We start from the raw sequence: 15,359 nt of genomic DNA on the forward strand, positions 1-15,359 counted from the left end.
ATTATATAAAACTGAAGAATTTGTTTGTTTGTTTGTTTGAACGCGCTAATCTCAGGAACTACTGGATCAAACTGAAAATTCTTTTTGTCTTGAATAGCCCTTTGTTGCTGGAGTGCTATAGACTATATATTATCACGCTATGACCAATAGGACCGGTAAAATTGAGTACGTTTTCGAGAGCTTCCGTGCGTGCGCTGCGTAAACGGTTAAAGTTATGCAACAATGATGTATGACGGGATTGTTCCTCTTAAAAGTTCTACAAAAATATATTATTAAACAAAGTCCCCGCTGCATCTGTTTACCTGAACGTATCAAACTCAAAAACTACCCAACATATTAAGATGAAATTTAGTATGGAGACAGTTTGAGACCCTGGGAAGAACATAGGCTCCCGGGAAAATATATAGCGAGACTTTTATAACGGAAAACTTTACCCCAAAAACTTTATAACGCGGGCGGAGCCGCGAGCAAAAAACTAGTATTATGATAAAGTGATAAAACTTTGATAGATATCATTTATTTACAGTAAAATGAACAAGTAAGTTTAACATCCTAGCCTACGTAATAATTAGTACCAATGAGATTATACTTTTGTTAGCCATCATAATTTTAAAGTGCAATATAAAAAAGAAAAAACCCATCTTAGGACAATAAAATGAAAATCAAAAAGTTATAGGCGACATAATTTAACAAAATAGTGTATTTTATTTCTCGTATAACATTAAGCATTTTATATATAATTTTGTTTCAGTGGTGGCTCCAAAGCCGATGTCTGTGTACGTCGAGGCAAAAACACCGCAAAACACATTCACTTACAAATCATCGTTTATTCAGGTAATGATCACTTCTTAAAATATTAATAGCATTTAAAAAAATAATACTTTAGTAAAATATTAGTTAACATATTGATTACAACAGTTTCACAAACTTCAAGAATATCAATAAAACAGGCTATGCATACGCTTGATGGTACACATTACGACTACAAAACAAAAACAAACGCATAGAACTTCCAATTGCAAAGCATTGCGTGGCATTGCACCGTAATCGTTATGCTAAGACATATCTTAAATCTTATACCTCATCTAGATACTTGCCGAGTACAGACGAATATTCACGATCACGAGAGTGTAAACAGCATATTCGTTACTCATAATTCATAGTCATATTTGTTCGCCAAGTTATTCACCGAATTATTCGCCGATAGTCTACATGAGGCATGGTAAAGTATTTATACTGGTAACAATGTCATTTAAATTGATACACAACAGTGCATACTCAATCTTTATTAACTGCATAATATATGGTGTTGATAACCACCTAGAAACCTCTCATACGAGACCTATCACATGTACTAAGTTATTTCCCAACATATTTATTGTTTATATTGCAGGATACAATAGAAAACGCCAGTGAAACATGGATGAATAGGCCGAAGATGCGTAAAGGGATCAAACGCGTCCTAGATATAGAAGAGACGCCGTTTATTTGCACTCCCAAACTAATACGTACACGAAGGTAAGGGGAGATTTTTAATCAATGTTTGTTTCACATATATTTTTTTATCAAAATCAGCTTCGTATTATATTCTAATGTCCACTAAACCTCTTCTGTAACTGAGACGCATTAGACCTCAGTGTACCACTTTATCCTGGTTTGGGTTTCACATATGCCACGCGCTAACAATGAAACTTTCGTCAAATTAGTACATACACAAGTTCACCGTCACTACTACTGTTTGTCGGTGCCAGTTACAATTCTCATGCCATACTTAATGGTGTTAAAATTTTGTGTCTATTAAATAGTATATTCACAATGGACCGCGCGGAGTCTGAAGCAGAGTCGCCGCCCAAACGCGCGAAGCTGTCGTCACCAGGAGCTGCGCACACGCCGCAGGCCGGCGCCGGAGCGGGGGGCTCGTCCGTGTCGCGCGCGGTGGCGGCGCTGCTGCACGTGCCCGACGTGTGCGTGACGGACGAGCACGCGCACGCGCACGCGCACGTCGACAGGGCGGGCGCGGGCACTCCGCATAGCATACTTAAGGTACATGCATATGATCGATCCCATGAAATTAGCAGGCCATGATGAAGCAAACTATAGCATGGTTTTAGAAAAGTATATTTAAAACCCTAGTAATAAAAATAAAATATCCAAATTTTAAATATTGTTTTTATAATATAAACGAACAAACAAAAAGGATATCTAACAACGATAAACAAATAATCATAGCCCACACTTCAGGAACAGCTATTAAGAATACTATTTTTTCTTTTAACAACTTTATTTTTACTCCTTAATAAAAGCAATTAAATTTACTTTTGAATAAATAGATAAGAAGAAACGAGGACCGCGACGCGCCGTCTCCAGTGGACTCAAGATATCTGGGCGACAGTGACGACGAGCTGCTAGAAACTGCCAGCAACCACACTCACTACAGCGACTCCACTAATAAGTAAACACTTCCGACTAGCATTACTATAATACAAGTTTTATCTATAAAACCGTCAGTTTATGCAGTAACAAAGTATGAATCATGTTTAAATATTTCACATAATATTTCCTTAAGTCATTCATCATCAAAGAAATTATGGGTCCTCCATATATATTTGAATAAAGATTTCTTTCCCCCAACTTCCTAATATATATTAGGTTCCATTTCCCCCTTTTTCTATGCTGTCTTTCTAATTCCGATTATATTATTTATTTCCCAGGCATCTTCGCTTCACAATCCCAACAGCATCAGAATCAGGTTCTACGCCATCGCCCACACAAGCGAATGCGCTTGCGCAGCTTCGGCGCGAACCGCTGAGAAGGACGGAGCCATCCGCCTCGCCCGTCAGGGAACAAGAGATAGAGATATCGAGTGACAGCTACACCACTAGCACGTCGCGGTTTGTGGTCAGTGTGTTTGTATATTTTTCTTTTTAACAGACTAAAACAGAGGTTTAACTAAATTAGTTATAGAAAATTTGTATGTTCAGCGATTATTATTAATATGTACTTAAAATTTGTTTTGGCAAACCTTTTTTTTATTTCTATTGGTACTCTTCTTTGGTTTGCTCAATAAATTAACATAATTTTAAAATAAATACTTCAAACTAGTAATTATGTGTCTTTTATAGAACGAGAAGGGTCGTGTATTAGAATCGCCTTCGAAGGAGCCAAACACTGAAGAAACAACAAATCGAAGAAGACATATAAAGACAATGTACGAGCAAGGTAAATATCTTTCAGATTATATTGAAAAAAATATTTAAAAACATGATCTACATAAAATTCCACAACGTTCTTGGTGGCTCAAATCAACCTACTTTAATTGCTTCATTATCTCTTTAAAAGTCGACTAAACGCTCAGTTTCTTTAATTAATAACTATCGGGTGACACAATGTTTTTGAATGTGTAACTCTAATTGGATATTGTGGAATGTAATACACGTTGAGAAAAGTGGGTGCACTAGTTACGCCTCTGTCTATCCCTTTGAGTAGCAAAGGCGTCAGTGTATGTTTGTGTAACTATAATTATCTGACAAAATCACGATAATTTCAATATAGATTACTCAATCATTTGCACAGTTTCCTCAAATAATATTACAACTTTTAACAACACTACCTTGACTCAGCTGCCTTACAATCTTCAAATAAATATCTAAAAAATACATGTCAAATTGATAACCTCCTCCTGTTTTTAAATCGGTTAAAATTGCTTTTTTCTCCTTTCACAGGCATACTCTGTCGGTATCAGTAAACAGCAGCCTAACAGATACATCGATGGAGAGCATCGCGGACATTCCAATCACGCTCATCAATCCTCGATACTCCGGCGAGAAGGGACGGCAGAGATCTATCGAACGTGACATTGGTAACAACTCGACGATGGATTTGATTGAACAGCGAGAAAGAGATATCGAGGAGTTTACAAGAGAGAAAAGAAATAGACAGACCGGCGCCGGCGACACCGAAGGGACGCAGGAGTATTAGATCCGTTGGAGAGAGTACGCCGTTGGTTACTAGGTGAGGTTTTGTATTTATTTGGAACAGAAAAATATATTTGAAAACTAGTTGTCACTCGCGGTTTCGTCCACGTGAAAATCGTTTCCAGCTATAAAGTCCCTAAAACTAGGAACGACGCTAGCTCCATCTGTTTAAATATCAGATAAAATATTTTCCATAGGAGCAAATTACCAGGATAATAAGTAGCCTATGTGTTAACTTAGGACATAGTCTACCCGTGTGCTGAATTTCATCCAATTCTGTTAAGTTATTTCTGCGTTTTCTTCTAACAAACATCCAAACATTTCCAAAAGCTTTCGCATTTATTATATAATAGTAAGAAGACAATAAAACAATTATTTATATTTTTAGAAGTCAATCCGGAACCCCAGATCGGCTAGACTCTCCGGTTGTAACACCATTGCGAACTCGCAGAACGAATAGGTAATTAAACATTAAACCTAAAATAATTACTTTGATGATTTCTTATGTTTACGCGAATGTAACGAAAATTAAACTATTTTTCGAATTTTATCGCGGTTTTAATATTTTAGTTGTCTCCCTGTGGTCGCAACATCTTTTCTCCGATAAAATCCGAAAAATAGTTTAATTTTAATAATTACTTTAAATATAAAAAATCGAGTACAATGCAACGAATTGCAATCAATATCCGTTAGAGAAAACCTGTTATATTTTTTATACAGGAGCAGGTCCCGCACTCCGGAGTTGAGTCCTCGCTCGTCTGCGCTCGCGTCGATCCCCGAGCAACCCAGGCAAGAGCTGGATAGCGAACCGCATGCTGAGAAGACTACGCTCAGCGTGCCCAGACAGTTGAGGTAAAACATTTTATTTTTATACCACACGACAGAGACTCTATTTAATGCGTTAGTAAGTGGGATGATATACAGATACAGTATTGATTTATGACAGATAATTATTATCACTAATTTATTACATGTACTAAGAAATAATAACAATGTATTGAAATTATGTGAGCCGTCCTTGTCCATAACTGATATACTAACTAACCTATATTGGTATAAAATCCACACACCTGTTTTTAAGTATGGAAGTCTTTGCAAAAAACAAGGAATATAAATATTTAAAAAAATAAATCTTATTGTTCCAGGAGCAGATCCCGAACGCCAGAGAGATCAGACAAGGGCATTATTGAATCTCCGAAGCTTGCGCCGATCTGCGAGTCGCCCACTAAATCCACCAATACGGAATCGTCATCGTCCTCGCCGAGCCGACGTAGTTTAAGGTACATTGCATGCAAATATATTATACAAGTTTTCATACCTCTATCCTACAGGAGTAGGCAGAGACTGGACTGTCACCTTGCTCGATTCTGGTACACTTTCACATCTTCCACTGTCATAAATCTTTTCATGCATGTTCAGAATAGTTTTGATCTGGCATTTACCAAGACTGTCAGATATCTGACATTCGAAGGTTCGGTGCAGTCGACCTCTACCGGTCTTCCATCCACATTCGCTTTACATGTCTTCTGTCGCTTCCTCAATCTCTTTCCCTCTATAAATACCCAAACCCAGTAAGGTATATTTTAAGGTATCAACCATAGACTTATTATATGCTACACTGGTCATGAATCATTGATAGACATTCTCACGATATAGAAAGGCATACAATAACAATGACACAATTTATATTTCATAAAACTGACCCTACTGTATCTGATTTATTTCATTGTTATTAGGAGCCGTTCTCGGACGCCAGAAGTTGAAGCAGAGCCCGTGGCTGTCGAAGCTAGTCCACGCAGTCTAAGGTATAAGAACACTATTTTATTTAATAAAAAAAAATGTTTTACAAAAATCACATTTGCCTATAAATAAGGTGGTTAATTGTATTTCAGAAGTCGATTAAAAACTCCAGAGAAAGCAATGTCACCGAAAATGCCACAATCCGCTCGAAGAAAACCACTATCACGACGAGTATTAGAAGCTATTGCATTCGCTAAAGCGAAACAGGCTGAACAAACGGGTGAAACGGCCGACATTTCTTGCACACCAGTTAAAACTAATCAAGCACCAAGCCTCTTGGATGTTTCCTTATCTCCTATAGTCAATAAATCTGTCCTACAAAGTTCTGAAGATAGTATCCTGTCAGAGACAATTGGAGACAATTCGGACAAGACCCAAGGCGGCTTGAAAACATTGCCAGCATTTACAACAATACACGAAACTTTTGTAGAGAAATCTGTGCTACGAAGCTACCGTAGCAGCGTAGCGGATCCGTCGCTGACTGAAGAAGATACTACAGAAACTGCAGACGAGGCTAGCACAAGCAATATACAACCAAGGCCTGTTTTGATCACTATTAACGAGACTGAAACTCGCAAGTCAGTGCTACGAAGCTACGACAGCAGTGTCGCGGAATGTTCTAGTATAGTAGAAGAGCCTAAAGTCGAAGAACCGAAACCGTTTGCAGCGTTCTCGAAAATGATTGAGTCTGACTACGAAAAGTCTGTGCTACGTAGCTACCAGAGTGATGATAATGAACCGTCTAGTCTTATGACTAATGACAGTGACGAGTCTGAACAAGAGGGTAGTAAGGATTCTGCAGTCATACAAAAGGAGAAGGAAAAGATTGTTGAGATAGAAAGGGAGATTAGTGAGATTGAAGGTGACATATCTGAGGAAGAGAGTACTGAAGAAGAGGATGAGCCACAGGGGGTTATCGTTGAGGCAGAGACAAGCAGTCAGGAAGACAGTTCTGAGGAGGTAAATAGTTTTATAAAATTCTGATACATTTTTGTTAGAGAATGGTCAAGTACAATCAGCCATGAAAGTAGCTGAACAAATTCAATACTTTAAATCATCCATACACATTCAGTTTAATTGAAACATTTTTTTTTCTTTGTGCTATGTAAGGTAAACTTTTATATTGTGACGAACTTTTTTTAGTAACAACACAAAAATGTTCAACTACTTATGTCGATGACTGATTAATTTTAAAGTAAGCATCCATTGATTGAATTACTATAATTAAATACATCTTGAATATTTCCCAGTTAAATACATATTTTATTTATATTTTTATAGCGAGTGCTAAAAATTGTGTTTTTCTGAAATAAAACTTATATACTTTGTCTATCAAGTATATTATAGTAGTACGTAACTTAAAATCATGTCCTCAGGGATCCGGCCCCGAACAGGCACAGGATATAATATCAATTAACGATACTTCATCATCGGATTCGTCGCTTAAATTCGACAAGAATTCATCCGACACACCCGTGTACCAAGTCGACGTGGAGTTACATGAGAAGACTAGCAAAGCTTTTGAAACTTCGTTCTCGGTCGGTACGACATTTGGCGTGAAACTTGAGAAGGAATTGCACGCTGATGTTTACGTGGAAAAAGAAGACGCCATGCCAGGAAGGGCCCAAGCCTCAGGGACTAGAACAACCCATCCCGCTCGGGTCCCTCATACAGGAACGCAATCGTTAGAGATAGTAGCCGCGGGAAGCCAAACAGACTCGAACACTAGTGATCCATTAAACGCGAGGGCGTCCGATTCCGAAAACTCGTCGGATTCGGAACCTCAGGGAATAAATCTACATTACTCGGAGGAGAATGTCGAAGGGAATATGACGAGTGATGAGGATGAAGTAGATATGCGAGGTAAGTTGATTCTAAACTATGTAGTTATACTCTTATCTATACTATTATATAAAGCTGAAGAGTTTGTTTGTTTGTTTGTTTGATTGAACGCGCTAATCTCAGGAACTACCGGTCCAAACTGAAAAATTCTTTTTGCGTTGGATAGCCCTTTGTTCGTGGAATGCTATAGGCTATATATCATCACGCTATACCCAATAGGAGCGGAGCAGTAATGCCTATCTCAGGAACTACCGGTCCGAACTGAAAAATTCTTTTGCATTGGATAGCCCTTTGTTCGTGGAGTGCTATAGGCTATATATCATCACGCTATACCCAATAGGAGCGGAGCAGTAATGGCTAATCTCAGGAACTACCGGTCCAAACCGAAAATTCTTTTTGCGTTGGATAGCCTTTTGTTCGTGAAGTGCTATAGGCTATATATCATCACGCTATACCCAATAGGAGCAGAGCAGTAATGGCTAATCTCAGAAACTAGGAGTTTGAACTGAATAATTCTTTTTGTGTTGGATAGCCCTTTGTTCCTGGAATGCTATAGGCTATATATATCATCACGCTATGCCCAATAGGAGCGGAGCAGTAATCGCTAATCTCAGGTACTACCGGTTCGAACTGAAAAAATATTTTTGTGTTGGATAGCCCTTTGTTCCTGGAGTGCTATAGGTTATATATCGTCACGCTATGACCAATAGGAGCGGAGCAGTAATGAAACATGATGCAAAAACGGGGACAATTTATTAGTTTTGAGAGCCTCTGTTGCGTGCGCTGCGTAAACGGTTAAAGTTATGCAACAATAATGTATGACGGGATTGTTCCTCTTAAAGAGTTCTACAAAATATATCATAAAACAAAGTCCCCGCTGCATCGGTCTGCCCGAACGTGTTAAACTCAAAAACTACCCAACGTATTAGGATAAAATTTGGCATGGAGACAGTTTGAGACCCTGGGAAGAACATAGGCTCCCGGTAAAATATATAGCGTGACTTTTATAACGGAAAACTTTAGCCCGAAAAACTTTATAACGCGGGCGGAGCCGCGGGCAAAAGCTAGTATTAGCATAAAGTTAGGAATTCCTCAGATTCGCCCTATACAAAGTTATATACAAAGTCAGGCTACGCGTGGAGTATTTCTTACGTATTTGGGCAGAGGTCACCAAATACTCATTTAACCCACTTGACTTCTTGTAAAGATGTGCACTTCCAATCGCCGATGATCCGATGATGACGGACAGAGTGGATACTGGAGACCCTAGGTATTCGTAGAGACAACGGATTTGTTTGTGTATTCTACAGCCTCGGTAGAAACATATTGCACTTTCTACGTTCTTTTATACCGCACACGTGCAAACTTTGGAATAAACTACCTACATTTGTGTTCCCCACGCGCTATGACCTGTCCTTCTTTAAACGAGGCTTAAAAAGACTGCTCATCTCTCATTAGGCAGTGGCTTGCGTGTGCCCCTGGCATTGCATAAGTCTATGAGCGACGGGTACCGCTTCAGCCGGATCGCTTGCTCGATTGCCTATACAGGCAATAAAAATGTATGACACTCTGCTCAAGAATAAAAAAGTAATTTTAGATAAAAATATCTTACATTTCCTCATTTTATTTGATGCTTTAAGATAATAATATGTATGTTGCAATGTCACTCCTTTGTTTTATACATTTATTAATTTTGTTTCATATTGTTTACACATTACAGAATCAGGAGCGTATGGTAAATTAAAAAATGCAATTATTCCGCTGGGATTCAAACCTTTACATCAGGATGCAGCGTCAGGTGTAGACGAGCCCGATGCTCCTTCTAACAGCAAGCAAATAACTGAAACAGAAATTCAACCTGAGGGTGTACAAGAAACTATCATTCCAGTTCAACATGAGGAAATTAAAATATCAGCGACAGAAACCAAGGTTGATGCAAAATCTAACGAAGTGGAACAAAAAGATGAAAATAGAGAAACTGTACTTGAAGTTCCCAAGGAAGTACCGGTTGCGCTCGATGTTGAAGTAAAAGGAGGGGTGGAAATCGAAAGCAAAGATCTCTTAAAATCCGCTGATTCTGAAAAGATTGATATTGTAAAAAATACTGATATTGAAAGTAATAAAAATGCAAAGATCGGTGACGCTGACAAAATAGAAACTCGAAAACATGCTGAAACTGAAAATATAGAAGTCTCAAAAACCGAGCCGAAACCAGACGTTATAATAACCGATGAAAAAATGTCAGAACCGGATTCAGAACAAGTCAAACCTGCTGCACGAATTACGAAACGAACAAAATCTACATCATCAAACAAATCCGTCGATGATCAAACACCTAAACGCAAGCGAACACAATCTACTGCTTCGAACAAAGACGCAGAAGAAACAACACCAGAAAATAAAGAAACTCCTAGAAGACGCGCTAAAACCCCAACAAGCGCCGAAATTAGGAAGATAGTAACAAGACGCGTATCAAAGGAAACTGGGGAAAAACTTGAAGATTACAAAACTTTGGATGAAACATTAACTCCGAAAAGACGTAGTACTCGGATCAGAAGCAAAATGTGGAAGACAATGAAAGTGTGGCGTCTGAGAGCTCGGTTACTTCGAATAAGAGTAAAATGAGTGAGGATACAGGCGATGCTAAACCGGGAAGGAAGGGCAGAAAATCTGTGCTGGCCACTAAAACAGATCTGTCTGTGATCCCTGAAGTTGTGGCGGAAGAAGCGAGCAAGGATTCAAGTGATCTCCCTGGTATTTCTACTGGAAAAAGGTTGGTTATAATATTTGATAAAAAAACATCTGTATTTATTCTGCAGAAGGAGTCTGCACAGTTTTATAAAACCCTTAAACTATATAGAAAAGGCGCGTTGTACCTATTGTATCCATTTTCTGGCACTTTCTATCTAATCAATACAGTACACCAAACACAGTGAACATAGTTTTGTTTTGTTATGAATACACACTTAAATTAATTCTAAACACGTGTGTATTTTAAGCACACCACAACAGTTTTAAGTTGTTGCATGAGCATTTGGTCTTTTGACACAAAGGAACGATCATACAAGCCGCGTCCTTTATAATATATTGTCAAAAGTAAAAACAATCATTGGCCTGTTACATGTATATAGATGATTTAAACAGCTTCAACTATTGGAGATCGTTTTGAGATATTTTCTTTGATGAATTTAAACATAAACACAAGAAAGGCAACGTAAAAGTAATGTCAAATTATACTGTAGTAAATTTCCTTTAATAATTAAGCTAAAAATGAATGATATCAACTTCAATGCAACAGACACAAGCACAACTGTGCACAATTGATATCATTGTGCTTAACTAAGCATTTGTTTTTAGGACAACTAGTCAGCAAAAGTCAGCGGTGGAATCATGGCAGGGCCCACGCCCGGCGTCTCGCTCCTCGCGTCGCGCCAGCGCCGCGTCCCGCGCCAGTGTGGCCAGTGTCGCCAGTGCAGCCGGTGCCGCCAGTGTGGCCAGTGGCGCCTCGTCAGACGACGACGACGATGACGTCACGCACACAGCCTTCGACGTTCAGCCCATAGACAGGATCTCGTTGCTTAACAAAACTGATTTTGAAGGTATAAATAATATCTATAGGCTGACCGGGAAAATAAAAAACCTCGCAATGTTTTAAAATGTGGAACTCATTTTTTGTATTGTGAACGTTAACTTTAAAACAAAACCAAAATAAGGCGAACTCAAAACAGGTCTCTTTATTTTCCTGATCAGATTATACGTTACCAAATTAACACCGTAGGTAGGTATTGCCGCTAATACCTATACATTCCTTGCCGAATTAATTCCCTGAATATCTTGTTTATTGATATATCGCTAATTTATCCTCATGTATTTAGATTGTGTCGGCTTTTATAGCTTTAAGAGGCCGTTAATATTTTGCACATGTGTAGAAATTTATCTAAAACTCAAATTAATATAATCAAAATTACAGGTTCATAATTGGGCATAACTGGAAACACTTCTCTGATAATTGGCATACCTATTTATTTTATATATTCTAAGTTCTTCATATCTTTTCAAACTCTATAAAACCATTATCAAAATTTTTAAGATCAAGTTTCGGTAAACGTGTATTTCTAGATAAAAAAAAATCTACACACGTTTGACGAGCAAGTATCAGTGCGAGCATACTTAAGCGATATTAATTACACGCAGTTAATCTACATATTAATCTAATTTTACTGGTGGTAGGATATATTTTATATCCGCCCTGATAGCGACCACCGTACACAATAGTGGCCATAGTGGCCCACGTAAGTGTGTCGCGTTCCGGGATCAGCCTGTATATATTCGGTACTAACAAGCCGGCATAATCGTGTCGACTGCCAAGGGGTAATCATCTCTTGACGCCATTCTACTGGTCCCCATTCCATATTAAGCATGCATTGGTGTCACTAAAAACTACCGGATCCAATTAGGGATTTCTAATAGCATGATATCCAACTAAGCATGATTTTAAAAATGCCTTTTGTTCATTCCTATTTATATTATTTGTTTGTATGTTCATTCCTGGCTGTTTTTTTTTTATTTTCGCTTACCTACGTGTTAAGTTTTGTTCTGATACCCAAGGCACACCCGATATTGAAGAAATGCACAACAATATGTCGCCGGAGTCCATCGCGTCAGACGCCAGCAAGCAACGTAGAAGTGAGTATGCGCTTATCCCCTCGCCTCCAGTCTTTTAATAGCATGTGTACTTTGTAATTAATTCATATGTTATTAATTTTTAATATAAATTACTGAGACCAAACCGTAGTTTTTAAGTTTACTAAAAACATTTTGCTTTTTATATATTAAACTCTACATTATTATGAATTTTTGTGACACCTAGCATCGAATAAGATTAGGTTAATCTAGCGATACATGCCAGTTTTGTTTATTTTATCAAAATAAAATAGGTAAAAATAAAATATTTCTTGGTGCTACAGTGCGCATGGGCCGGGCGGCGTCTGAATCAAAAGTCACGCCGAAGGCAGCAAAAATTGGTAGAAGAATTTCCGTAGATGTTGGTAAGTGACATAATATATATGGTGTTACTCGCGGCTTAGCCTGCGTGTAAACAATTTGCCGCCAAAAAGTCTCTAAAACACTAGCTATTCATAGCGCCATTTAAAAGACACCAACGCCATTTATTTTAAAAAAAAAAAACATCTTTTTCCTATGGGACCAAATTACTGGGATAAAAAATAACCTATGTGTTAATCTAGGTAAAGGTCTACCTGTGTGTGAAATTTCTTACTTTACTTACTTTATTACTTTTAACAAACATTCACATATTTTCACAAATTCTTGCATTTATAATATTCGTATGTTTACACTACTAATACTTATGTAGCCTTTATTCTTTTGTGCTATAGACTACTCTTTATCTTGGAAAATTTTATCACGCAGATGGAGCTGCAGGCAAATGCTAGTATATAATATATATTTTTTTATGTCGTATCGTCGTGTATAGTCGGTAAAACGACTATGAATATTTTTTATCTATCATGTATTTAAGATAAAATTCAGCTATAGGCATCGATTTAATTCCATTTCTAGTATATTGTTTAGAACACTATATACTAGAAATGGAATTGACTTCTTTTTTTGACATTTTTGGTGTACAAAAAAGTTTTAAATAAATAAATAAACACTTTCGTCTTATATTTATGTGTATGTACTCAGTGGAAGTGTTATCCGCAGTGGCGTCGCCCGAGGCGAGTGTGTCGGGCGGGCGCGGACGGCGCGCGTCGTTCACGCGTGCATGCGAAGCGCTGCACACGCCCAAGGGACGCCGCGCCTCCACAGACGCCAGGGTAACACATTTGTACTATTGACTTATTATAACAACACTAGGGTAACACATTTGTACTATTGACTTATAACGAAGCCTAGGGTAGCACATTTGTAGTATTGACTTATTATAACGAAGCCAGGGTAACATTTGCACTATACACTACATCATATAATGGTATTTGACCAAACACATTAAAATCTATAATTATAGAGCGGCAGCAGGGCCAAATTTATGCTCCAAAAGTTAAAATTTGGTAATAAGTCGTCGTCTTATTTAAAATGTCCGTGTGACAAGATGTCTGTATCCTTAGATATTAATACAAAAATAACATATATATAGAAAATATACTAATATGTGTTTTAAAAACGTGCATATCACGACATGGAAAAAGTATAAAGTATTTTACATTACTGTTTAGCTATTTCACGGTAGATTGAGTTATCATCGCATGAGCGCATGATTTTTATATGTCTAGCTACTCAATGTCCGCTCTATATAATCTAGAACTATTTGTGATTGTTCGTGAAATCAGAGCAAGTATTTCCTTTTATAAGCGTAAAACATTGTCAGTCTACTTTTTAGTTTAATATCAGAGAAATTATTGTTTGCTTATTAATATGAATAAATAATATGTACACAGAAGGGTGATGAGGAGAGCACTCCGGAGTCGCCGGCGCTATCCCCCGCGCCTTCTCCTGCGCGCCGCCCGCGCCGCGGCTCCACGCATTCCAACACCAGCAACACCAGTCTCACTAAGTTGGATACTAAGAGGTAAGTAAAAAGTATGCTGATTGATGCACCCCTAAATTAGATATTATATTTAACCATATGTTCGCTCGGTACACAATATACAAGGCGTCAAACTAACCAACTAGCCCTTGTAAGTGCATCGCGTTCCGGAATCAAACTGTATACCCGGTTCAAAACAGGCCGGCATAATTGCGTCGACTGGCAAAGGATTATCGTCTCGTTTCTTGATACTATCTGTAACATTATCATCAGGTGCTGTAGGTTCATTTTGTCGTGCCTATAAAATATATATTAATGTGGGATATGTATGTGGATATATTGCCGAGACAAAAAAACACTGTCTTCAAAATATTCACTTTAATTAAATCTAAGTTCAACTTAAACGACGTCTTATAAAAATCACCACGTCTTACTCCCCTCACTACGCACACGCCATCTTAATTTCCTACCCCTTTCCCCTTCTTTCCCATACATCCCTCTCACTCCCACAATCACGTTCCGTTTCCCACATTAATGTATCAGGGCCCTTATTCTGTATGATAGTGTAAACGCGTAACGCGGCCGTGTCATGTTATCTCCGAGAAATGTGCGTGGAATGGTATTCTGTAAGCCAAATTTCTATAGTCCTAAACATGACGCGTTGTGTTACGTGCTTGTTACGCACTGTTAAAATAACGTGCGGGATAGAGAATAAGGCCCCTGAACGATGTAAAAGGAAGGAACACACAGAACGCCTTGTTTTATGATGTTGTTTACATTCTGGTGACGTATTTCAGTAAAGGTTCTTAAAATTGAAATTAATGGACGATGTGACGCCATCGGTGGCGTAGTTGTATTGAATACGTGGCTCGGCACAGCTCTGGGCTTCAACCCTGTGTCGGGCAATTTTGTGATCTTGTTCCTTTGCTTATCTATCGGGGATAAAAACTATGTGTGTTCTAGGCCCCCAGAATTGTCAAATTAGTTGTAATATTTGTAATTTTTTAAAAAATATGTTCATATTTTTGTTTCAGGTCAAAGAAAATGCCCCCATTAGAGGAAGAAGATAAGGATAGCGAGAAAAAATAGTTTAAAAATTAAGTTATTATTTTATTTTTAATGTTATGGGTTGTATTTTTTTCTAATATAAAATGTGTACCAATAATGTGTTTTATTAATTTCATTTTATTTAAATC

At 38.0% G+C, this 15,359-nt stretch overlaps 1 protein-coding gene across 1 annotated transcript in view; it reads left to right on the forward strand.

The window, feature by feature from the left end:
- The window catches only part of LOC119189423 (serine/arginine repetitive matrix protein 2-like), a 19,649-nt gene extending 4,324 nt beyond the window's left edge, over positions 1-15,325 (forward strand). The window contains 22 exon segments of the mRNA XM_037438978.1: positions 752-834; positions 1,394-1,518; positions 1,806-2,043; positions 2,331-2,452; positions 2,712-2,891; positions 3,175-3,219; positions 3,723-3,944; positions 3,946-4,011; positions 4,363-4,434; positions 4,695-4,826; positions 5,120-5,254; positions 5,711-5,779; positions 5,867-6,734; positions 7,151-7,637; positions 9,337-10,173; positions 10,176-10,389; positions 10,974-11,215; positions 12,225-12,302; positions 12,584-12,664; positions 13,341-13,453; positions 14,075-14,205; positions 15,198-15,325. Of these exon segments, the coding sequence (XP_037294875.1) occupies positions 752-834; positions 1,394-1,518; positions 1,806-2,043; positions 2,331-2,452; positions 2,712-2,891; positions 3,175-3,219; positions 3,723-3,944; positions 3,946-4,011; positions 4,363-4,434; positions 4,695-4,826; positions 5,120-5,254; positions 5,711-5,779; positions 5,867-6,734; positions 7,151-7,637; positions 9,337-10,173; positions 10,176-10,389; positions 10,974-11,215; positions 12,225-12,302; positions 12,584-12,664; positions 13,341-13,453; positions 14,075-14,205; positions 15,198-15,252 (4,595 nt within the window). The 3' untranslated portion in view covers positions 15,253-15,325.
- The last annotated feature ends 34 nt before the right edge of the window (positions 15,326-15,359 follow it).

The sequence above is a fragment of the Manduca sexta genome, chromosome 15, assembly GCF_014839805.1.
Source record: "Manduca sexta isolate Smith_Timp_Sample1 chromosome 15, JHU_Msex_v1.0, whole genome shotgun sequence".
Classification (NCBI taxonomy): Eukaryota; Metazoa; Arthropoda; class Insecta; order Lepidoptera; family Sphingidae; genus Manduca; species Manduca sexta.